This window comes from Meleagris gallopavo, chromosome 10 (genome assembly GCF_905368555.1).
Source record: "Meleagris gallopavo chromosome 10, MGAL_WU_HG_1.1, whole genome shotgun sequence".
Taxonomy (NCBI): domain Eukaryota; kingdom Metazoa; phylum Chordata; class Aves; order Galliformes; family Phasianidae; genus Meleagris; species Meleagris gallopavo.
In genome coordinates, this window is record NC_139413.1 from 22,047,154 (window position 1) to 22,071,996 (window position 24,843).

General features: G+C 45.1%; 2 protein-coding genes across 7 annotated transcripts in view; one reads left to right on the forward strand and one right to left on the reverse strand.

Annotated features, from left to right (window-relative positions):
• Nucleotides 1-679: 679 nt before the first annotated feature.
• On the forward strand, nt 680-23,204 carry SLC5A9 (solute carrier family 5 member 9). Of its 6 annotated transcripts, XM_085232238.1 has the most exons (17): nt 680-781; nt 902-1,043; nt 1,433-1,508; nt 2,304-2,501; nt 3,349-3,420; nt 5,261-5,365; nt 7,166-7,330; nt 9,852-9,957; nt 10,189-10,269; nt 11,013-11,218; nt 11,981-12,116; nt 12,980-13,087; nt 13,253-13,403; nt 14,585-14,753; nt 15,316-15,531; nt 20,837-20,984; nt 22,363-23,204. In XM_085232238.1, exons 4-17 carry the CDS (start codon nt 2,373-2,375, stop codon nt 22,569-22,571), a joined length of 2,001 nt encoding a protein of 666 aa, XP_085088364.1. In that variant the 5' UTR covers nt 680-781; nt 902-1,043; nt 1,433-1,508; nt 2,304-2,372; the 3' UTR covers nt 22,572-23,204. The 6 variants fall into 6 exon arrangements, with proteins under 6 accessions (XP_085088364.1, XP_085088365.1, XP_085088361.1 ...); XM_085232239.1 differs by lacking the exon at nt 1,433-1,508 and having other exon boundaries at nt 696-1,043; XM_085232235.1 differs by lacking the exons at nt 680-781; nt 902-1,043; nt 1,433-1,508 and having other exon boundaries at nt 1,515-2,501.
• The window catches only part of SPATA6 (spermatogenesis associated 6), a 47,662-nt gene continuing 43,654 nt past the window's right edge, over nt 20,836-24,843 (reverse strand). Inside the window, exon 14 of the transcript XR_014885355.1 lies at nt 20,836-21,631. The gene's annotated coding sequence lies outside the window, so the exon portion shown is untranslated. The remainder of the gene's footprint in view (nt 21,632-24,843) is intronic.

Sequence of the window (24,843 nt, forward strand, 5' to 3'; positions counted from 1 at the left end):
ACAGTGGGTTTTGGGGATTGCTGCTCCTCTGCAGTCTGCTCTGCTCCTTGCCTGAATATTATTCTGATACAGGAAGAGGCTGTGAGTGCAGGGCTAGGTGGTAAAAGATCATTTCTGGCCAAGGAGGTGGGACATACAAGGTAGCCCCAGTCCCAAAAGAAAAGTATTTTTGGGAGATGAAGGAGGTTTCTCAGGAGGAAAATGGGGAGAGGATGGAGGACTGTATCCTTTGCGTTGGCCCTCTGTGCCCATTACACCTATGAGAAGAGCTGTCGCTTCTACCTACACACATTTATGCTACAGGTGACGCTCTGGCAAGGCCTTGTCCCCATACCCACCAGCTCACCACAGTCCTATGTGCCAGGCTCTTCCTCAGCCACAACCACCCCCAGGGATGAAAGAAACCAACCCATCCCTTGGCTGTGAGAAAGCAAATTTTTGCTTTGCTGATGTAGCCTGGAGGCTCTGAGCTGTTCTGCCTGTTGGGGAGGATAGTTTTGCAGCTATCCGGAGCATCTGAGGTGCATTGCTATGTCTCCTGGGGATGAGAGGGAGCAAAGAAATTTGCTTCACCAGGAACCAATGGAGACCTGTCTGCTTGCACCTGCCAAGCTTCTGCTGCTGCAACAGCTTTCACTATTTGTCACTGTGTTGAGTGTTTATTGTTTCCTGGGCACGTGAGTTCCCTCTCCACCCATCCTCTCCCAGGGCAGGGAGTGCCACATCTCCTGCTGGTGAATGGCCACCACTGTTGACTTAAGAGCACGGTGAGCAGCAGCAGGTGAGCACTGTCCTGCTGCTTGGGCCACCAGAGCTGTGCAACACGCTCCTCACCTGGGGAAAGGAATCAGGGAGTGCGTCACATCGAGCCAACATGCGTCATACCCTTGTCTGTGGGCAGGGACACGGGCCATGTCCTGGGGGGCTGTGGGAGGAGCACATCTCCATGGCCAGCCCCAAGGAGTTGTGGGCAGAGCAGTGGGACCAGGACAGGAGGGCCACCAGGCTGCCCAGCTGCAGAGAAGGACATAGCCACTGACAAGGTATGTTCTGTTTTCAGGATGAAGCCAGTGCAATCCTACCTTGCTGCACCAGCAATGGGGTCAGCTCTATGGCTTGGGATGGTGCAATCAGTGAAATCATACTTGAAGGATCCTTCAGACTGAAGCCAATGTCATGCTTATTGGTTCAGAAGGCTCGTGATACCTTAGAGCCTCTGGGAGTGGCTTGTTAGGTGGACTTACTTTTCATGGGGCAAGCTTTCAAGTGCTTCCAAGTGCTTTCAAGTGTTAATCGTTGCTGGTTCGGTGCCTTGGAATGGCGGGGTGAAAGGGGTTGAGTTTTGTGAGGGCTTTGAGTTGTGTTCCCCATAGAGAGCAGGCTTCCTGGTTTGGGAAGACCAGAGATACTGACTTATGTGCTTTTTCGGCAGGAATTTGATGCATTTCAAGATTAAGCTACAGTCTTCTTGTGTTTGAGTGTCACCGTGTTAAAAGGGAAGTGTGTGGGTGAGTGTAAATGAGCTCTGCGTGCGGAGAGCTGCCTGTGTGCAGTGGGGGATTTTGGCTTCCAGATATTTAATTTCTGGTAACTGTACTTCAGGTTGTTGAAACATTTCAGTCTTGAAAAGCATTTTGCAGATAATGAGACCATGGGGAGGCACTGCTCCCAGAGAGCTTCAGACTCAGGAGTGGAGGTGGACAGGGGGCCTTCCATTAGCAGTGCAATTAATTAGCAAGTATGTAGCCAGAAAAATGCTGGGAAAGAGGGAGATAAAATGAGAGAGTGGTTTTGATGCCCCTCCTGCAACCAAGAACAAATGAAGCCTGCAGAAGTCTGGTATTTCATGGGGTGGGGGGAACCATAGAGGCAGAGAAAATGGGAGGAGGCAGGAGATGGTTCTGCATGGAGCACTGTGTGCAGGAGCACAGGAGAAGCCCTGTGTCCTGCAGCCATGTCTAAGCAGGGTCCTTCTAGGTCCGTGTGGTTTGCAGTTTGTCACTGCACTGGGGCACGGCCAGCTCCCACCTGCCTGTAGCCCAGGCCAGCTGCTGCTCCTGCTGCACTGCAGCTTCCTGGAGCCACCCAGGGGATCTGGCAGCAGCTCTGCTTGTCACGCAAGCAGCTTAACTCCTTTGCTGCTGGCTATGTGCATGCCAAAAAGCTCATCTGTCTCCTCCCCTGCACTTCCCCTGTTGCTATCTGCACAGCAAACACTGCTTCACATGAGCTCACCTAGCTGCAGGTCTCTGCAGTATGGGGCTCCCTGCTCACACCTTCTTCACCCTGTTAATTATTACAAGGGAAGCGATGAAGGCGAACGTGCACCAAAGTCCAGTGTGAAGGAGAAAATCATTAGTTCTCCCACAGCCATGAGCCAGCCAACTCCAGCCACCATGGAGCCACCCGTGCTGCCAGGGGAGACGAAAGCTGTCTTTGGGGTGGCAGACATCATCGTAGTGGTTTTGTATTTCATCTTTGTCCTCGCTGTTGGAATATGGGTGAGTGCCTGCAGTGAATGGGTTCAACTCTGCCTGGGGCAGCATTTGATTCTCCCCAGACCATTTCTGGGTACAAAGGTGTCTGCCTGCAGAAGGCATCCTCTGCACATACCATTATCCCAGGCCATAATGAGCAGGCCTGGGAGGTGACACACCCACGAGCCCCTGTCCCCACATGGAGGCCACTATGGGGTCATCCCCTGGAGGTTGTTCTGAGGGTGGTATAAACCTCCTGTGCTGCCAAGTAGTCTCATGCCAAGGGGTGGACAGGAATGGGACCAGGTCAAGAAGAATGCTGGGACCAGGAGTGAGAAGACCATAATGAGACTTTAGAAGCTTTGGAAAGGTTAGCAATTATTTATTCATGTTGCTTTGTGGACGCTTCTTTTATAGAGATCTGCAGTGTTCTGGTTGGCTGTTTTTCTCATTCCCATTGAGTACATTCCAGATTTCATTAAATAGGTAAAAGTGGCTTCCTTCCAAACCTAGACTACCAGAAATCTGAGTGAACAGAGGCAGAAGCAATGGCTGAATCCTGGCATACTTAGCAGGTGCTCTGAGCAATTCTGGGAGCTGATGCTGATGCCAAAACTTCAATCTTCTCCCAGCTTGGTGGCAATGCTGCTATCTAGTCTGAGAGCTGCTATGCTTCTACCTGCCACAAAGCCACCTACGAAATACTGTTCTGAGTGGGGTAAGCTTATGATTTGGCAACAATCAGGGGAGCAGGACTAGAGTGGCACAAGATGTCGCTTATAGGATGTTTCAGGCTGCTTGGAAGGGCATTGGGTCTGGCCTGAGGGTGAGCGAATGGAGGAAAACACTTTCATTTTTCCTGTGTTTCCAGTCATCGATACGGGCAAGCCGGGGAACCGTTGGAGGTTATTTCCTTGCCGGACGATCCATGACCTGGTGGCCTGTGAGTGAAATGCATTGCTCTGTTTCTCATGACTTGAAAGCAGTTCTAGATCTAAGGAGGGCAGGCCTAGAAGAGGACCCTATCCATGCACTTTTTGACTATAGGCTTGAGATGAAAAGAATCCCCCAGGCAACTTTGCCAATGGACTGTAGTGTGAAGCTACCAGGTCCAAAGGGCAGTTCAGCATCTTCAATTTTTTCTCAACTTCCAATTCCTCTGCTAAAGTTAGCAATAAAACTGTCCATGCAGGTGGATGTGAAAGAGATCTGATTGCCCATTTGGGGCTCAAACTCTTTGGTCCCGATTCACTAAAGATTCCATTGTCCCCAAAGCCAAGAGAGCATTAGGTAATCTAGCAATGTGCTATCCAGTAAAAAGCATTTAAAGACTGAAGTAAAAATAATCCCAAAGGCCAAGACTATCTGAGCCCTTGCTATTTAGAGCAAAGTCAAGATTATCGACTAACGATGTAAGGGATATAAACTTCAAACCACCAAAGTATAAATCTTCACTATGAAGAAAAAGGATCTATTGAAGGCATCTTTTCTTGAGAGTGAAAGGTACATATAAAGATAATTTAAAGTTTGAAAGGAATAAAACCACCACAGGAATAAATATCCTCCTCAGCCAATGCAAAACTCCAGTACCATATATCTCCCTTGTGAGTCGTGGGTAACAGAATGCACTTCTCAACCAAAACAGTGTTTTTTAAAAATCTTCTTTCCCTTCATATGTGCATTGCCCATAAATTCACTAGGCTAAATAAATTGGACACACATATGTGTCTGTAAGGTAAGTTATTTTTTTAAATATCTTTTGTACTTTTTCTTGGCCACCTGACTTTTAATGAAAAAGCTTGATTTGATGATTTTCTCTGATTAGGAGGGGAAAAATTAAAAAAATACAAAAACTGAATATTTTCCCCCTAATAACATCCTTTTTTTTCTCTTTTTTTTTTTTTTCTTCTCTTTTTATCTTTTTTCTCTATTTCTTTTGGCTCAAACTGCAAGTGGCCACAGACTCTGCTGGGTACAGCCTGACTCTTGGCATCTTTTACTTAGAACCCTAGGTACATAACGACCTCACTGTTCACTTTTTGAATCTGTTAGTCCATTTAGAGAGCTGATGCCAACTCCTCAGTGCTTCTTGGAGGATCAGCTCCTCATGGCCTTCACCTTGCGTACATGACTGGCTTACATGTATTTTTTTTACAGGAGTGACATATTTCTGCAGTGTGTTTGCCTCAAATAAGCCCCAGTGTTACATTACTGCTCCTGTGTAATACATCACCTTCTGTATTTTTGTGTCTGATGTAGATATCACAAAAACAGTTTACATTTCTTGAGAGCATCAATTGCTACCTAAGTTGCAAATTCAGGTAGCAGCAACCAGCTCTCTAATCAGGAGTTTTCTCAGACAGGAAGGCAGAGCTGCTGGCAGGCTCCATTTTGAGTGTTCATGCCATATTAATGTTTTACCTTGCTCAAGGATGAGAAGCAGATCAAATTCCATCATCCTTTGTTTCAGTTTAGCATTACTTGGGAGAGAAAATCTCCTCACAGAAGATGTAGCTAAAAGCAAACTTCATCTGGAGAGAAACAGGTTCAGCTTGTCCTTAGCATCACTTCTCATTTGACCCTGAGAGATTTGGCATTGGTGTCCAGAAGAAAGTGAGGCTATATGCCAAAGAAGAGTGGTAATTAAGTCTGCCTTGTTTAAATCACCTTGGAGTTTGCTTTCTTCCATCCTAGGAAAAGGGAGGACCTGGGGGAAGTACTGGGGCTGGTACAGAGGTTCCACATAGTGATTTGATTTTGTATGCCTGTGCCATGTGTTTCAGATTGGAGCATCACTGATGTCCAGCAATGTGGGCAGTGGCTTACTCGTTGGACTGGCGGGCACCGGAGCAGCTGGGGGTCTTGCTGTTGGGGGCTTTGAGTGGAATGTAAGAGTCTGTTGTGTTGTCTACTAGGACATCGGGGTTTGCAAAGGGACTGTGGGTTTTTCTCCAACATCATACACTAACAGTATTGACAGCGCCATGTCTTGGGGGCAGGGTTAGTGGGCCATATTGGTGGTACATGGGTGGTTGGACGGAATGATCTTAGAGGTCTTTTCCAACTTTAGTGATTCTACAATTCTAAGTTTTCAAACCTCAGGAGAGAACTGTCCAGAAATTGAGGCAGCTTTAGAAACACGAGATCTGTTTCTTTTAGTTTAAGTGCAATCCATTTAAATGATTAGCTCTTTGACCTTCCCTGAAGCACACAGCCATATTTTTAAGCTTTAGTTGCTGATCATAGAGACTAAAATGAAAGATAACGAGTACTTGGATAATTGCATGATTCTGGAAACAGGGACTTTGTGCTCCTAAATTCAGTGCAAAACCACGAGAATCAGCAACACTGCATTCACCTGTCAGCTGCCAAAAAGTGAAGTCTCCGGGGTGAACGTTTGGGTGTGAAGGCAGGTTTCATTCTGCCCTATTGAAATGCCCTGGAAAATTGCCACTGACACCACATGGAGCATGAAAACCAGGCCCTTTGTGTGTGATGCTAATGATATTTCTCAGCTGCAGTGATGAGAAGAGAGACTAGCGCCAGCCTCACAATAAACATCACTCACCTAACTCTAAATCTTTTGTCTGTATCAGCAGAGAGTGCTAATGGTGCCGAATACTTGCCAAGCACAAGCAGGACCCGGCCCACCAAAGGCTTTCTCCTGAGTTATCTATTCACTGCAGCTATTTCTTTTTTTCTAAACCCTTAAGATCACCTTTAAGTCCTTTGTGAAGAAACCTGAGCCTGCTTTCAGGCTGATGCATGTAAGACATATCACTGTATTTTAAGTAAATCTATTCGAGTAATTTTAGAAGCCCACGAAGACAAGATTGTATGTCAAGGCAAATCTAGCTTCATGAGTTTAGATTCATTTCTTTCAAATTGGAAAGGGACCTTAGGATATGCTATTACTCTCTTCCTTCAGCATGGGACATCGCTCAGCTGCAGGGATCATACAGGCATCTTTTACCTGAGCCAATCTCTGCCACTGCAGGAGACACGGCTGTTCTCCTCAATCACACTCAATCTCTGTCCCCAGGGCTTGGTTTCATTTCTGATAACTTAAATAACCAATCAAAGTAAAATCTGACTAATGTAAGGTATTTGGGAAAAAGGTAATGTCCAGAACATGGAGGAAGTGAGGTCTGATAATTCAGTGACTTTTATTTAAGCTCGACTTCTCCTGTCTGGGCTTTTGCTGGGTTTCAGAGAGGAAATACATGATGGGAGATGCCTTTACAACTTTCTAAAGACTCTTCACCTGTGGTGAAGCAGCTGAACTGCCCCTTTATCTACAAGTAACAGAAGCAGATCTGCTTCAGCCTGAAAGGAGAACATCCCAGTAGAGTCTTGCTGTTGCTTATTTTTATGCTCCACAGGGAGAGTCTGCAGCCTCAGCCTCATCACTTGCTAATCACAGATGCTCTCATCCTTCTCTGAATCACTTAACTCTTCACTGCCACCACATCGGTGGTTTCTAAGACCACCAAATGCAACTTCAACTTGGAATAACAGAACACACCATCTCACCCAAAAGTTCTGAGCAGGGACAAAACCTCAAGAGTTCTTCCCATATACACTGCATAGCACCTCACACTTCTTTCTTTGTCCATTGGGACAGAATAGGAGAAAGGTGTTCCTGTGTGCTGAATCATGTGCCTTTCTTTTCTCCCTCTCCCCACCAGGCTACCTGGGCACTGCTGGCTCTTGGCTGGATCTTTGTACCTGTTTACATCGCAGCTGGAGTGGTTACCATGCCTGAGTATCTGCAGAAGAGATTTGGAGGGCAGAGGATACAAATCTACATGTCTGTGCTGTCCCTCATTCTCTACATATTCACCAAGATATCTGTATGTATCTACTGGATGCAACCCTTTTGGCTAGAGCAGGGGTGGGTCGTCCTGGCACAATGCAGGGATAACTCAGATGTCCTTGAAGGGACCAGCTTGGCTACCAGAAACAGGATCAGTGTGTGTGTCTGTGATTCTGTGTTAGTGTGCTGCTTTGCTCACATAAATAACTGCCTCTACATTGATCATGAAGATCTACCTTCAGAGAGACCACTCATTAAACAGCAATGCACATTGAGAACTATATATATAGCAGCTAATTACTAAATAGTGTCAGTGCCACAATTTTTCTGCCTATTTTTCCCTTCCGTCAAACCAAATCTTTGGCAATATGGACAGGGGAACTGTGGCATTACCCATCTGAGGATCTAGCTGGCTGCATCCTATAGACATGAAATTCTTTTAAATTATCATAAACCTGCATTGTCCTATAAATTATTTTGCTTCTGTTTTTGTAGTTGAGTTTTCAACATTAAGAATGTTATGATTATTCCTCTTTCTTTCTATCACTTGCGATGTATAAGAAAGGAATAGGAAAAGGGATAGGTTCTGGCTTAAGAAAAAACTCAGTGTCCTTTCTGGATCGCTTGCAGCATTGTACCCTGCTGATAGTTAAATGCAATGTAAGCTGCTGGGTATTTCATTTCGTTTAAATGCCATTAATAAAGAGGAAGAACTTATGCTCACGGATTTGATAAGCACTACCTGTGCCCTTGGAGGGAGAGGACTGCATTTCAAAGTCCATTAGAGACTGAAAATGTCAGTCTCTTGTCTCCAGCTGACTGCTCTGTGGCAGCAACTAGACCCTACTGAAGTGTTCAGATCTCAAACTGCCTCAGAAGATGTTGAATGGAGATGAGGCACCTTTTGCTGCTGGCTTCCATGCCCTTCCAGTTTTATCATGTATCAAGCTCTGAGAAGAGCATTAAAATGAGCTTAAGGCTGGAAGCATAGGATGGATTTCCCACCTGTTGGCCGTGTTGCCCACTGCTGCTACCACTGCCCCCAGGTGTTTTGCTCTCTGGGTTGGAGTATTGCCCAAGATGAAGCCTTGGAAAGAGACTTCTGGAGTGGAATTGAGTACATGGAATTCTCCTGTAATAGTGGTGTGCACAGCTACACCCTCAATGTATTTGGAGAAAAAAAGACCGATCTTTCTGAATAACCTTCAGCAGAGCACTATTTGCCAGTGCTTTTCAGAGTAGGACCCTGGCCCCAGTCATTGCTGTTTCAACTCAGTGGTTTCTTCTCTGTGCAGCTAATTCACATGTGGCTGATGGATGTGGCTGGTGGAGTTTATGGGCATGATAGGTGCTTTCTATTAAGCACAGTGCCTTTGTTTGTAGAGAGCTCATTTAGCAGCTGGCTGGACAGCAGGCGGTTGGTTACAAGAACAATTTTTCTCCCTGTGCTTTTTGCTCATATGTAAGTTAGCAACTAGGACATTGCAGAGCCCTCCCCACTTGCAAAGAAGAGCAGAGATCTCAATGCACAATGTTGCCAAAGGACTGATCCTGTACAGCTAGAGACCTGCTTGCATTCCCTGCTGGGTGGGCAGCAGAAGGCAGAGAGGCTTCTGCAGTGTCCCGACAGTTGCTGTCCCATCTTGGGGTTGCAGAAAGCAGGAGCTGCACAAGATGCTTGCTTTTAAGGTGCTTATTTATAGAAATCTTGTCCTATCCTTTCTGTCTTGCTTTCCAAATGTCTTTACCTCCATCTTACCCCATATCAGGTTTACAGGTGTTCTTTAGATTGATTTCCCAGCACGTACACATCTCCCATATCACCTTCTGCATCTGAACGATGTTATCTGTATAATTCTGGGTTTTGCCTGGTTTTTGATTTCAATCTCTCTGGCAATAGGTCCAAACAAAACAAAGCTGATGGGGGTTTCTGTATTTCCAGGGAGGTTCTCAGCAGGTGTAACCTGTTTTACTGGAGTCAGGCTGCTGATGTTTTCAGACAAATAAATCATAGCATAAGATACAAGTGATACTTCAAAGGTCTTTCTAGTTGAGAGTGTTTCTTGGCCACTAGATCACCAGAACATGCTGATGTACAGAACCCCTTTCCTTCTATGGATACACAAACATAAGCTCTATGGCCCCAAAGCATGGGATCCTGTGCACCATGATTGGCTTCACTGGCAGTAAATGGTTGTGGGAGTTTCTACCTCTGTCTCTCTGTGTCAATGAAGATCACGTGCCATGAAGGCTGTCTGTAAAGTAGCTCTCATTTTGATGGCTTTGTGATCTGTTGGGATATAGGACTTTGATTTTCATTCTGCTGCTCCCAGACACTGTGAGCTCAGAGCTCAAGGAAGCATTCTGCTTGCACTGAGAACATGAAGGTTCACTGCCATCAGTCCCACACTCTCTCCACCTCTTCCACTTCACCTCTGTAATGTTCTTTGTCAATGCTTTCATCTGTAGAGGGCTGCAGCCTGCTTTATTAGATTTCATTTGTATTAAGTACTGCTATCAAACTTCCTGTTGTAAATTATTATTTGATTATATTCCAGACAGATATTTTTTCTGGAGCATTATTCATCCAAATCTCTTTGGGCTGGAACCTCTACTTGTCCACTGTGGTCTTGCTAGTTGTGACTGCTGTCTACACTATAGCAGGTAAACTGCTGGCTTTAAAACACTAAACCGTGGGCAAACCCTTTAGGATGTTCCTCCTGGGAGTGCTTGGGGCAGCTATAAGGCCCTAGGGTCCAGCTCTGTGGCAGCTTTCCCCAGTGAATCCATACTGAAGTCACAGGGCTGGGGCCAAGGAAGTCTTTCCCAGATGAAATACTGGTTTCCGTGTTCGTGGGGACACACTCTATCTGTTGTCTGTCGTTCTCCTAACAGGTGGTCTAACAGCTGTGATATACACAGATGCACTGCAGACCTTGATCATGGTACTAGGAGCTTTGGTCCTCATGTTTATAGGTAAGGGGAACCTTCAGTGGCATCACACACTAGCTTAATGATCCCAAGGTCATCAGAGCTTATCAGGTTACCTCACCCTTTCAGGGAAGGTGCAGAAATGAGTTTTAATCACTCACAGAATAGGTGCTGGCACAATCCTCATTTGCAAGCAAGTCAGTCTTCCTTCATCCTTTGCACTACCTGTCTGGAGGTAAGGTTCTGGATAACTTCACCTTCCTACTTTGGGGTTGTCTGGAATTGCCAACAAGCTTACAGAACTGCATTCCCAGAGACAAATTCAGCTCTCACTGTGCTCATGTAAATTCAGAGCAATTCTGCTGACTTTCCATGTTGACTTTGGGAGTTACTGTGGGTTCACCTGGGTGTAACAGAATTATAAAAAAATAAAATAACAAGGAACAGATCATCATTAGTCTTTGCTTTATGTCTTCTTGGCAAACAGAGATACATTTAACCCATGTTTCATTTCATAGCTCTTGGAGGGCATATGAACAAAGAGTAGGTGCTGAGGACATTGTGGGGATTAGGATAACAGAGGTTTCCTGCATTGATTCTCTTCCAGGATGCACTGCTAAAATCACAAAGGCTCTGGGCAAGATCCAGCTTAGTTCTATACATGGTTTGACTGCCGAAAGCGAGAGAAGAATTAAAAGTAAAGAGATAAGAGGAAGATAACTGAAAAGAATGCAATCAGTAAACTCAGATAAGGAAATAAAATTAAATTATTGGCATTTTCTTTTCAGGATTTGAAAAAGTTGGCTGGTATGAAGGACTTAAGGAGAAATACAACACAGCTATACCCAAGGTCATAGTCCCAAACACAACCTGTCACCTCCCACGTGAGGATGCCTTTCATTTGTTCAGGGACCCAATCACAGGTGACATTCCTTGGCCTGGCCTCATATTTGGCCTCTCCGTGCTGGCTCTTTGGTGCTGGTGCACTGATCAGGTAAAGAAAGACTTTTCCTCTCCGGGAGCCCCCTGTAGTGTTATTTCCAGTCCACTCCTCACTTTGTAGATCTGTGAGCTGAAACATGACTGTGCCTTGCTGTGTAGGAGTTACTGCCTCTGTTACTGGACTAGACACTCTTTTGACTTTCTCAGCAAGCAACTAGCTTTGTGCACTTCTTGGGGTAGGGAGAGCAGCTGATTTTCATCGAATTTACCCTCCTGTGGGCTGCAGTTTGTACGATGAGGATATAGCAGTACAATCTGGAGCTGGCTCTGCAGTAACCTTGTGTAGATCTCCAGATAAATTGCTCGTATTCCAGCAGGTCTCTGATTTCTCATCTCTATCCAAGCTACAAACAAGGAAAACTGTATTTCTTTCTTACAAAATTTTGTTTTTGTTGTTCAAGGTGGGATAATAACCAAAACCCACCACTGAACTTTCACTGAATCAGACTAGTCTGCTCCATTCCTTGTCTCTTGTTGCCATACAGCTGCTGCCTCCAGTCCCCAAGGTGGCTTCATTTCAGTCAAGGGCGAAATTATTTCTGTAAGGAAATTTCCACTCTGCCCTCTGCCATAGCCTGTGTGCTGAGCTCTTAGCAGGCTGCAGACACTGAGATGGGAAGGTTGCCATTGGCATGCAGAACAGCCTGGGATCCTGTTGGGTGAAAGTCATCCATGAGTACGAGAGGAAGGATGGATCCTGCTCTCTCTGCAGTGCTTCTGTTCTGCTTCCCACTCTCTTTCTGACCAATTGCAGGTGATAGTTCAAAGGTCTCTCTCTGCCAAGAACCTCTCCCATGCCAAAGGTGGATCAGTGCTGGGAGGATATTTGAAAATCTTCCCTATGTTTTTCATTGTCATGCCAGGAATGATCAGCAGAGCTCTTTACCCAGGTAAGCCTTCTCGTGTTCCTCACTGCAGAGCTTTACACCTGCTATGAGCACTAATCCCACACAGCTCCTCCAGCACTTTCACACCTCAGGCATACTTGTATGCTTTCTTGTTGTGCACACGTGTTCCCAGGCCTTTCCTCCATCTCCACTGCTCTCACAGTGGCAGAAGTTACTGGGAGTATCCTTATGGGGCAGGTTGTGCTAGAGGGAACACAGAGATCATGCTGTGGATATTGCTTGCTTCTGTGTAAGAAGTTGATAAGGTGAAACACTTGAAGCATTGAGGTTGTCCTTCAAGTTCTATGGATTGTTTCCAGTAGGCATTTGGTGAGAGTCTTAGCAGGCTGCCACGCAACTTCATGCAATTCCTGGTAGACTAAGTGCAGCAGCCCACCTTTGTGGAACAGAATTCCCCTTATTGTTGTCTCCCAGGGAACTTTTCTTGCTCATTCCTTCAGAGCACACTACTTTCTGGGGAGAATGCCCTTGTTAGAAGGCTCATAGCTGGAGGAAGGAGCTTCAAGTGCCTCTCTACCAGAGTTCATCAAATGGGATGCAACATCCTTGGTAGCCCAGCTGGCAGGATCATGGAAACTGTACAGTTCCCACAGCTTACAAATCATCAGGCATTAAAAGTACATAACATCCAGGAGACAGAACTAAACAGAACTACAAAACCATATATCAAAGTTTCACCTTTATTTTATGACAGAAAGTGTTCTTCAGCTCTACTTGCTTTTGCTACATTTCGGCTTCACCTCAGATTTGTATGAACAGGACATCAGGATTTGTTCCCCTGGGTTACACATCCTACGGCTCAACAGAATTCACGTGACTTCTTGTTCTGTTCATGTCTCCTGCAGATGAAGTGGGCTGCGTGGACCCAAGCATCTGTAGAAGGATCTGTGGAGCTGCAGTGGGTTGTTCCAACATTGCCTACCCCAAACTCGTGGTAGAGCTCATGCCTGACGGTGAGAAACTTTTATGGAAGTGGGCTTGAGCCAAGCTCTATGCAGAATCAGATTGCCTTAATGCATCCTAAGAACAAGGAAATCTTCCTGAAGTTATCAGCCGTTGGCATGCTAAAGTAGTGCTGGGAGGCCAAAGGTTTAGTCCTGATTTTTTTGCTCCCCCAGGGCTCCGGGGTTTGATGATTGCCGTGATGATGGCAGCCTTGATGAGTTCCCTCACCTCCATTTTCAACAGCAGCAGCACTCTCTTCGTTATAGACATCTGGCAGAGGATCCGTAAAAATGCTTCGGAGCAGGAGCTGATGATTGTGGGCAGGTCCTTACGTTTCTTTATGTCTCTTTACTGGCATCATCTGTTTTGACTGCAGCATTTACATTCTTCAGTCTGGACACACTAAGAAAAACCTGGTGCCAAAGACATAGAACAGAAACACAGCCTGGGAAGAGCATTACAGTGTGCAGCTTCATCTCAGATAGACCTGGTCAAATGATACATTGAGCTTACTGCTGTGCTAGGTAGATAATTACTTCTCTGTTAGCTAAACTTAGCAAAAATACTGCCTTAAATCTGCATTTTAGGAAAGGCAAAGATGCTCTGGAGTCACTGTCACTGGAGGTCTTTAAAAACATGATTTTCACATCAGGCTGTGGCAATGTATTGCAGTTGCTCCTTTCTGGGGAAAAGAGCAACCTTGATGAGCTGGGCCTCCCAGCTCTCTTTGTCTGTGATAAGTTATAGTGGCCTTTACAAGCAAGCCTTAGTATTGCATTGTATCAGGGGCACATAAAGTTCTCCTCTTGGTAGCAGAATTTAAGCTGCATTCTGCATATTTGTGCTATTTCCTTCTCAATTCACAAGTACTGTTTCAAACCTTCATCCTGGGATAGGTGAAGGATACAGGGCTGTACCTCACTCTGCCACTGTAGAGTATGGAAGTACCTCTTCCTCAGCCACATGGAGAAACCTCTCTAACATGCAATAGAAAGATGGCGAAGGGATATCACATGGACTTGAGAACATGGGATCAATTTAAAAAAAGAGAATATGAGTTGAAATTTGGCAAAGGCACTGGACCAAGCATGATATCTGCTTGGAGAGGTGGCAGAAAGGTTGCTAATGATCACAAGCTTCCATCTCTCTGTGGCGTCTGAGAGAAAATCCTTTGAAGTACATGTCACTGAGGACATGTGAAGTTGAGGGGTTTGCATTGGCCGAGCTGATGGTGTGAGCCACAGGCCCTTGAGGATCTCTCACATGTTGTCTGGCAAGGCCCAGTGCAGCTTACACTGAAACCTGTGAAATCACCTCTGGGATTTGACTGATCTGGTAATAGTAGAGAATGATTTTCTCTTTCCCTGTGTAAACACCATTCTTAAGAGTGATGCTGGATTTATAGGTAGGAAATTCTGGAAGCGATTGGAATTTGCTGCAAAACTTCATTTTGAGGTTGACTCCTCCAAAAATAGAGCTCATGCAATTTTATCCTAACCTTCCAGAGTCTTCATCCTCATCCTGGTAGTCATCAGCATCCTCTGGATCCCCATCATTCAATCAGCCAACAGTGGCAAGCTCTTTGACTACATTCAATCTATAACCAGCTATCTGGCTCCACCAATCTCAGCGCTCTTCATCCTGGCCATCTTCTGCAAGAGGATTAATGAGCCTGTAAGTGGCACATGAAATACCAATTGATGCACATACTTAATTTCATAGAATAAATGATTAAATCTCCCCTCGCTTCCCAGCCTTGGAGATTTCTTAGACTCAAAACAACTCCAGCTAAAAAGTGTGATGAGTAGAAGACATTTTCCTGAGACATATTAGTAGATCTTAATCTCTAGTGTGTGTGTTTTGCTTCCAAGAAGCCACTGCAAGGAATACTTCTTGTCAGTCTCATTTGAAGTCACAAAAGCCGAAGATGTTCTACACTTCAAGGATGGGATCTCAAAGTCTAAATGGAGGCATGTTGCTAGGAGGAGACTTGCATTATCTGTGCTCTATCAATTCCATGTTCAAGAGCAGAAAAATAAAATGAGGATTTAAAACTAATCCTCCTTTGATGTGTGTCAGTATGGGATTCTATCAGGCATAAAAGGTTTTGGTCTATGAAAGAGCTATATTAAAACAAAAAAAAAAAAGAAAGAAAGAAAGGAAAAGAAGAAAAAGAGGAAAACTTCAACCGAGGGTATTGTGCAGTGAGTGTTTCTTTATGCTTGCCTTCCCTCAGGGTGCTTTCTGGGGCCTCGTGTTTGGGCTGGCTATTGGTCTCATTCGGATGATCATGGAGTTTATTTATAGCGCACCATCCTGTGGTGAGGAGGACAGAAGGCCGGCTGTGCTGAAGGACCTGCACTACCTCTACTTCGCGCTCATCCTCTGCGTCCTCACCGCCATTGTCATTGTCCTCATTAGTCTCTGCACCCCTCCGATCCCTGAAGAAAAGGTAAGTGACTTTTCTCAGAAACCCCCTTTGGTTTCCAAAAATCTCTAGAATCTGTCCTTTTTCACGCCGTGGCTAAGAAATGGTGTGTAATGATGCAAAGAAGCACTTGCTCCACAGCTTTCTGTTCCCCAGGTCTCACAGTGTTAATGCTTCCTGAGGCACTGAAATTGAGTGTGAGTTTCCATGCTGACACTGGAGCTGGGCAGACAACACAGCCCATCATAGCTGGAAGAGAAAGAAAAGAAGGAGGGGGAAGGAGAGGAAATCATATTACAGAGCACTGCTGAGGAGAAATTAAATATATCTAATTGTAGCATCTACTCTGTTTCAGCAGAGCCAGCATCAATCTTGCAGGCAAACAAGATTAATAACTTTTGCAACATGGGCATTTAGGAAAATTGTCCCAATGTGATCTCAATTACATTTAATAACTTTGAGTCAGGCGCAACTTTCTTTTACTTAACACATTAAAATGGTGCAGAGTTGGGAGGCTTTATGTAATAAAACCTCAGAGCAACTCTTTACCGTCCAAAGTTTTAAAGCAGCTGTCAGTATAACAAAACTGCCATCTTCCTCCAAACAAAGTTACTGGATAGATTTAAAATACATTGTATTTTATTTTTTTTCTAACTGCGTGAAGAAATGAGGGTGATGCTATCACAGCATTTTCTATCTGTTGCTTCCTCATAACTTGCAAAGCATTAACCAGCGCCGTCCATGTTTGATTGAATGTTAGTGGTGTCAAAGATACCCAGCTCCAAAAGATTACATGAAAGCAGGTGCTCAGATAGAGGAGAGGCAGAGAGAGATTGTCTTTGTGTCTGCTTTGAGATAAAGTCTCAGCTTTTATTAGCTATCAGAGGATCCACAAGGGAGAGAAATACTGGCAAGGAGGCACCATTAGTTCTGCAGCTTACGTTGTTCGCTGCTGCTCAGGGGTGGCCAGATGGTTGCCAGCAATTAATTACTGTGGTTTAATGAGTTCCCACTCATCATCTGACCTGTGATAACTAAATGTGTGCAGTGCTCCCTTCCCACAGCAATAGCAAGATAAGATGCATTAGCATAGCACTGGCAAATAGTGAACATTCATACCCAGCAGTTCAGAAAATGAAGAAACTGACCGCAGCACCTGCATCTTTTTGGTCTGAGCTCAGAGGTGTAAAAGCATTTTCTCTTAAGGAATGTGTGTGCTGGGGGAGGAAGTACCAGAAACGTCTTAGAGAAACCTTAGAAAAATTAAAATGTAATCACCGAGTCTTAGAACCAGGTCTTCAGAAGGACTGCTGCCTAACCTGCCTTGATAGACAAAGTTACCTTTGTCTCTCGTATCTATCTGAATTCTGTGAACAATATGGGGTATGGTCTACCCTTAAGAAGATGGTGAACGGCCTGATTATCTGGTCAGATCCAGCCATTTTGTTAATAATCACATCACTAGTGCTTCTTCGCTTTGTATTGTGTAGTTAATACAGTTAATGCTGTGGCAGTGGAATGCTGGACACAGATGCTCAGATAATCATCTGATGATGGAGATGTCAGATTGAGGGCAGCTTTTGCCCTGGACATGAGTGTGTAAATAGGGGTGGGCCATGCCTGTAGCAATATGGGTTTCCAGGGTGCACTGCTCAGGTGCTGTGGGGATGCTGAGACACCCCCTCATCATCTCGAGTTAGCCTGTGGCCATGCTGAGATGGTTCAAGGACAGAAATATTGTGGAAAGAAGAGCAGGAGATAGAAAGCAGAGCAGGTAAGTCAGGCCCTAAATCTGGCTGAAGCTGGCACCTGAATTCAGTGTTTGACCACAAGCTACTTTGGGTTGTTGGGTTTTGGCTTGCAAAACAGGAAACACGGTAAAGAGACTGTATGCCCCTATAACAATGGCTGAAGAGAAAACTGGTGGTGGGCATCAGGGCTGGAATTGTGTGAAGTTGTGGCCCTTCCGAGTCCCAGTGCTGGGCACTTCACTTGGTGAGCATTAGATCTTCCCCCATAAATATCACTCGGGGCTAATCTGCCAGCCCTTATCTGTGCAGCACTTCGAGAAGTAATGATGAAAGATACTATATAAGGGCTAGAAATTACACCATTTATTATGTCAAGCAAAAGTAAAAGAAAAACAAGCCTCTAAAGTAAAAGCCAAATGAAATACAGTGATAGATCAGATTTCAGCAGATGTAAATCAGCATAGCTCCACTGCCTTCAAAGACCAGCAACAGCTGCTGAGCACAGGTATGCCACTTTATACAAGCTGAAGATCCACACAGGACAACTTTAAATATTGAATCCCAATTTTTTTCAGGTAGCAAATGGGAAAAAGGAGAAAAGAGATTTGTATCTGATCTCAGAAAGGTATAGCTAATGTGCCTGACTTTAAATGAATTACAATCCGAGAACTGCAAGCTGTAGCATTTTCTCCTGCTGTTTTGGACACTCTCCCATCCCTGTGGTGATTGATGCTGTGCTGGAAAACAACTATGCAAGGAATTTGTTTGGTATGCTCCAGAGTTCATATGTCTTCATTGTAGGTAGTCCATATTGTGTCACGCTGTCCTTGAAAACCCTGCAAAAGAGCTTACAATTAAATTTGAGACTGTGAAGCTGAAACACAACTGTCAGGTGCCAGATGGCATTTTGGAACAGAAGGATTTATTTGAGTTTACAAACAACAGAAGAAAAACTTTGCTGAGTTCTTGTAAACGCCCCTGTCCAAGGAGAATGTGGGGGTGAAAAGGGAGAGAAGCAGCTCCCAAAGTACAAGTACTAGACAAGCAGGTCACCTCCTCTGGGGTCAGGGCTCACACTGACATGCTGATGGATCAGCAATTCCAGCTGATGTGCTCTGGAACTCAGGATGTTTTCTCAGTGTGCTGTAGTCTGGATTCAGTGCTTTCTTTAGGTGTGCTGCCTGAGAGGAGTACCAGGCCAGCATGCGCTGGGCTTCTTTGGTGTGTGTCCTTCAGAGGAAAAAGGTGACCTTGAGGAATTCAGTCATCCCAAAACTACTCTGGGGAGGTGGAAGCTGGAGAATGGGTATGAGGCTTCACCAGGGAGCACTCTGGACTCCTGGCTTGCTGTGTTGAAGAGGTTGGCACAGGCAAAGCACCACTTTGATAGAATTATAGAATGGCTTAGTTTGGAGGGGACCTTAGTGATCATCCAGTACCAATCCTACCCAGGATCCAACACAACCTGGCCTTCAGTGCCTCCAGAGATGAGGCAGCCACGTGTTCTCAGGGTAACCTGTTCCAGCTTTGGGGTGGTTCAGTGATGCCCTGTGATGGGATTACCTGTGTGTCTGTACTGCGGGGAATGGCTCTCACTAGCAGAAGCTGAGCTCCAGGGAATCCCCAGCCCTGCAGGTTTTGCTGCAATGTGAAGGGGACTGGTCACACAGTGAAACAGGAGAGAAGAAAAGCAAAAAGACAAAAGTTTCTCAAATCGTTCAGTACTCTGAAACTTTGATACGTTCCAGTGACATTTCCTAAGCGATTAAAAAAAAAAAAAAAAAAAAAGAATCCTTGAAAAAGATGAGGATCATCAAATCAAAGCAATTTAGCACATCGTGACAAGAAAGATTAGCCCTGCCCAATGCTCATCTTGGTTGAAAATGATTTAAATAAAGCTATAAATCTTCTGGAAATTATGCAACATTGTGTGTCAGCTGGAAACTGCTGCCTAGATTTGTGTGTGTGAAATTCAAAAATTAAACTCATGTTACTTTGTAAAGTGACCCATTTGACATGTTCATTTGCATACAGGCAGAGCAGGGGCACAATTTCTCATCAGGCTGATGACTTTTCCTGACCAGGGCTTTGCTGCCCCAGTCTTGTTTTATGGGATGTCCATGAATTTGGGTAACTGCTGTTGTGTTGCGTGGCCTTACTATTTGGCTCAGTCACAGCAGGCAGGAGTTAGAAAGTGGCCACCAAGCTGCTCAGTGTGCCATAGTCAACCAAACAAGCAGCAGCCCCCAGCTTAAATTTGAAGACCTGAGCCCCTGGGATTATTAATACCACCCCACAGCTGGCAAAAAGACTGCTGAGGTTTGCAGGATTAACCCTTCCTATGAGCTTCCCATCCCCAAGATGGGAGAAGACTGAGACCTACCCTAGGACAAGGGCTTCACTCATCTCACTACTGTAAAACTGAGATTGCAGCCACAAAGGCCTTTCCTTCAGCTCATTTATACACATGGCTTTTGAAAGCACGAAGCAAGGAGGAGCAGTAACTCCAGAAAACTGGAATTAAATATAAACAAAAAAAATTCCAAGTGAAAAAAAAAAGTAATTCAGACCAACAAGTCTTACAGCATATGCCCAGAGCTCATTCTTTTTTTTTTTTTTTTCTTTTTTTCCCTCCTTGTAAGTACACCTGTTGCTGTAACGCACAGGATAACCATTCCTGCAAACTGTGACTTGTTTATCACCACTCTGGCTCTGTCCCTCTGCACTGCTTCAGTCACAGAACAGAGAGACAACACTGTTGCTTTTCCACCAAGAACTACAAGAGAAACTCATTTGGAAGTGCAGGTTACTGCCTGGATGTGAGCTTCTCTTAGTTGTGAGGCTTAATGTTCATTCGGGGTTTGCTTTTCCTATTAAACTACAGCTGAGAAGAGACAAGATCCTCCAGTCTCTTCCCATATCCCAGAGATGGAGCCACTCAAACAGCAGTGTCCCGATGGCCATGTATCCGCATCATGCCCTATGGCCGTACATCCATGTGCCAACACACAGCTGATCTTTATCTGCTGAGAGTGAGCAGAGGGTACAACTGCTGTCTATAACTAGCATTAGCCAGAGAAGGCTATTCTAGCTTCTTTGTTTTGTTTTGTTTGTTTGTTTGTTATTTCTTCTTTCTTGCTTCTTTTTTTTTTTTTTTTTTAAATTGACTTAATCCCCCTTCCCTGCTGGACAGCAGCTGTTTTGGACACAGATCATCATTATTTCAAGTCACTAAACTGACCATAGTAAATAGGAGTCCGCTTCCTCAGCGTCTACTAAAAGGTATCTGTCTCCTGGTAGAAACAGGGATGGAACTGATTAAGCAAAAAGAAAAACAAACAGGTGGAAACAAGCTAGATTAACTCACCATTTTTTCCCCTCAGCTTTTCAGCTCAAGTTGGCTGCTACTGCCTTTTGTTTCTAATGTGTGGGCACCTTCACAAAGGGGAAACAGCAGGGAAATAACCACCACTTTCAGAACCAGTGCTGTTTTGGACCTGTCCCCAGAGAGAGCCTTGACTTGCATACTCATGTGGGACTGGCAAGCCATAACCTGTGTTCTCCATCCTTCTTTTCAGCTTGCTTGCCTGACGTGGTGGACGAGACACAAAAAAACTCCTGACATTGACCTGAAAAATTACAAGAGCGAATCAGCACAGATAAACCCAGCTAATGGAGAGCATGACTTGGTTGAAAGTGCTGATGCATGCAGTAAGGAGGAGGCAGGTAGGGGGCCTGGCTGTGTACAGGCACACTTGTGTGCACGTGAGTGCGTAACCAGGACCACACACACACACACACACACACACACACACTTGTCCAGCCACAACACATGAGAGGTCAGCTGTTGGAGTAAGGGCTTGTATTTACGGCTATACCAGTTATGGAGATGAGAGTAATGGAAGTGTTGTGGCTTTTAGCCTTCCAGACAGATCTGCTAGTGTGTGCTTTCTTATCATGCTCCACTGAATGGCTCAAAAGAGCTGCTATTTTTGAGAATTAGAGAAAACCCACTATTCAGTAAAATGCTTTTCCTCCACCCAAAAATCAAGTCATTTACTCACGCACACTACCCTGATCCAGTCCTGCTCTGGTTGCAGTGTTATTTTAGCCCCTAAGGCCTGACACTTCATGGCATGGTGGACTCCTTAGATGGGAGTCAACAGCCACCTACTGTGACCCTTGGGGTGGAGGTCTGTGCAGCTGGGATGCTGCTCATCATCCCATTGGCACTGGAGCTTTGTGTCATGACACCACATCTCTTTGGCTGGCTCAGCAAAATGCTTTTGAGGAGATCTGTATCACTATTGCAAGATTTCTTCACTCCCTCCTTTTGGTCAGTTCAAAGGACATTGGTACCATCTATAGTCAAGCTAAACAGAAGTGAACAGAAAAAAAAAGCAGTATCTTTATTATTATTATTATTTTTTTTTCCAGTAGAGTATGCTTGGGTTTAAGTTACATGCAGATGTTCATCTACTTAAAACCTATTTATAATTTCTTATCAATTCCTAGTTCTCTTAACTGGCTCATTTTTTATAAACAAATGTCTCAGTAATTTGGTAATTAGTAATGATGGGAAAGGAAATATGGAGTATGAAAACTGACAGTTTAATGAGTTCTTGGATAACACCTTTTTCAAGGCCTTACAACATTCTGCCTTTCAAAAAAAAAAAAAAAAGGTTATATTTGGAAAGCACAGCCAATGAAATATACACAGCACAGGACTGACAATTAAAACACATACTTCACCTGGCCTGTCACACGTAATAAATAAGCCAGGAGAGCTCTAAAAGCACCATCATGCTGTCAGGAACTTGTGAACGTGGATGGAAGATGGGCCAGGGAGGAGGGGGAAGAAGTCTGTTAATTAACTAATGAATGATTGGCTTTGCAATCAACTAGCTGCAATCAGGCTGTGCTATACTTGTTAGAAGCAAAGCTTTCTCCTTCTACTTCCCATCATCTCCCATCACCATCTTCCATCTCCTATCCCAGGTGCACCTCAAGAGCCATTGCAGTTTGGCCAACACAATCTGGCAGAAGGAGGCAGGGAATTGTCCCCACTAGATGATAACAACAACATTTTCTCTGTGTTTCACAGTACCCAAGCCTCCCTGCTGGAAAGCACTGTATCTGTGGTTCTGTGGTCTGTCCCCCAGCCCTGCACCAACTCTGACCCAGGAGGAGAGAGCTGCCCTGGAGCGCAGACTTACCAGCATTGAGGAGAAGCCTCTCTGGAAGGCTGTTTGCAACGTTAACGCTCTTCTCCTGCTGACCATTAATGTCTTTCTGTGGGGATATTTTGGCTGAGATGGGGTTGGGCAGTGCATGGCTTTGGTTTACTACGGGTTTTCTCATCCTCACGTCTGAGCCAGAGGCTTTGGGTGACAGATTCTGGTGATGGTCCCCATGTGCCTGGGCATGGCCCTTCCCCAAGGTACTGCTTGCTGGATATACCTGTGGGGCTTGGTGGTGCCATTCCTGAGCCAAGGAGTGACCAAGACTCAAACCTGGTTGCAGACAAGATACATGAGAAAGCACATGGGTTGAGCCAGCAGGGCTGGGGTCAGCTTTAGAGCAGAGCCAAACCTGTCAGGGAGCAAATGTCTGGAAAGCCTGGGGCCTTACTCCTCTCATGCAACCCGACTGCTCCACTGCTTTAGGGGAAGAACTTCTGGCTCACATTACTGTGGGGGAGGAGGCTGAAGCACTTCTTGCAGACTTTTGCATGGCCAAATTGAGATAGGGTCAGGGTGTGATCACTGAATTAGTGACAATCCAGGCTTCTGTAGCTACCCCAAACCTACACTGGACAATCCCCCTTCCCCAAACCCATATTGGCAGCAGACAGACCCCCCCCCTGGCCTGTCCTTCTTCGCTCCCAGGTGAATCCTGCCTTTAACAGCATTACCAGCAATAAAAGTGCCTTAGTAACAAAGCCAATTTTGACTCCAGGTTATTGTGGCTATATATCCTGCACTGACACACCAAGGTCTCCCTGGGACCACCATGTCATAGCTATGGGATGGAAATGAACACTCCTCCATGGGCCGGGTCACTTGGACTCCAGGCCCCTCCGCCTCCCCTTGGGAGTACCATGAAACATGTTACAGCCATCACATTTTAAACCACTTTGTGAAGAAAAGATGGAAGTACCCACTGTTAATAACACTGCATGATGGTTAGGACCTGAAAAGCCTAGAGAAGATTAAAAATCCCCATGAGGTCGTGACCCTTTACTCCACTACATCCAAACTTCCAGGCATGGGCTGTGTAGAGAGGTAAGGACACCCTGTGAATCACAGTACCATGAAGATGAAAGAATCACAGAATAATTGGGTTGGAAAGGATCTCAAAGCCCATCTACTTCCAATCCCAGCCATGGGTTGGGTGCCCTCAGCACATCAGACTGCCCAGGGCCCCAAAAGCCTGATCTTGGGCACCTCCAGAAATCAAGTTACCAGATGCAATTAATAGCTGGGTGATGTCTAATAATAATGGACACATTTCTAATACCCAGGCTCCCATCTCCTCATCTGAGGCAGAGGTGCTGAGGGCTCCTTAGCCACAGAGCCCCCCAGCAGCGCTTAGCTCAATGCCTTTTATTGTTTTTTTTGGACCACATATCCTGTAAGCTATCAGAAATGCACCACAGAGCAGGATGAGGGGCAAGGGACAGTTTTTAAAAGCATTTGAGACTGTTCTTTTCCCCTAAGAAAAATGCTACTTTTGCAGAGATTAGAAGTAGAGCTTACTAAGCCTTTTATTTTTAACAATACAAACAGTTCCGATCTGGGGATTTCGTGCCCTGACTCCTCCCTTCCTCATCTTACCCACAGATCTTGGAGGACAATGCTTCCCCTAAAACGATGATGCCTGTGTCAGTTAAAGCAAAATACTTCAAGCGATGTGACTGCATCCCTTAGCTTGGCCACATAAGGAAGGGAAGGATTCTATTTCCCTTCTTGGTTGAAGACTGGAGATGAGGAGAGTTCCCTTTCTATGCTAGTTCTCATCTCAGTCCCTCTGCTCCTTCCTTCTGCCTACACCCACATGAGCTTCCTTTGTATCTCCAGCCCCTCCATTCCAGCCTCGGTGACCTCCCTGTGGGTCACACCTGAGCAGCACGGAATGAGCGCATTCATGAGGTCAGAAGACTTCTAGCACCACCCCCAGGAGATGTGCATGGTGAGGCAGAGCCCGACCATGCCACAACCATAGTCAGGCAGCAGCAGCTCCGTGCTCCCCTGGGAGCAGGCTGTCATCACTGCAGAACACGGCAGCCTAGCTCGTCACTGTGCTGATGGATTGCAATATCCTAACGGGAACGCATCGCTTTCAGGGCTGTAACCAATATACAAGTCCATTGGCAGCAGATGTTATTAACGATGCCAATACATATTTTCTTATTAATCTTCCATACTAGGCTTGTGTCTATCTGCAAATGATTATCATTCATTTTCCTGACAAATCTATCAAGATCATTTATTACTGTTCAGCAAAGGATCTTCTTTTATACAAAGATTAATAACATTGCATTTTATCTGGCTGGCTGAGCCAAAGGAAATGAAATTAACAATGA

Excerpts from the sequence above, each read along its gene's own strand:
- SLC5A9 (XM_085232235.1), top strand. The coding sequence starts at position 1,896 with ATGGTTCTGCATGGAGCACTGTGTGCAGGAGCACAGGAGAAGCCCTGT. Across the intron at positions 11,219-11,980 it reads GGTGCTGGTGCACTGATCAG|GTGATAGTTCAAAGGTCTCT; the intron begins GTAAAGAAAGAC and ends GACCAATTGCAG. Across the intron at positions 14,754-15,315 it reads GCAAGAGGATTAATGAGCCT|GGTGCTTTCTGGGGCCTCGT; the intron begins GTAAGTGGCACA and ends GCCTTCCCTCAG.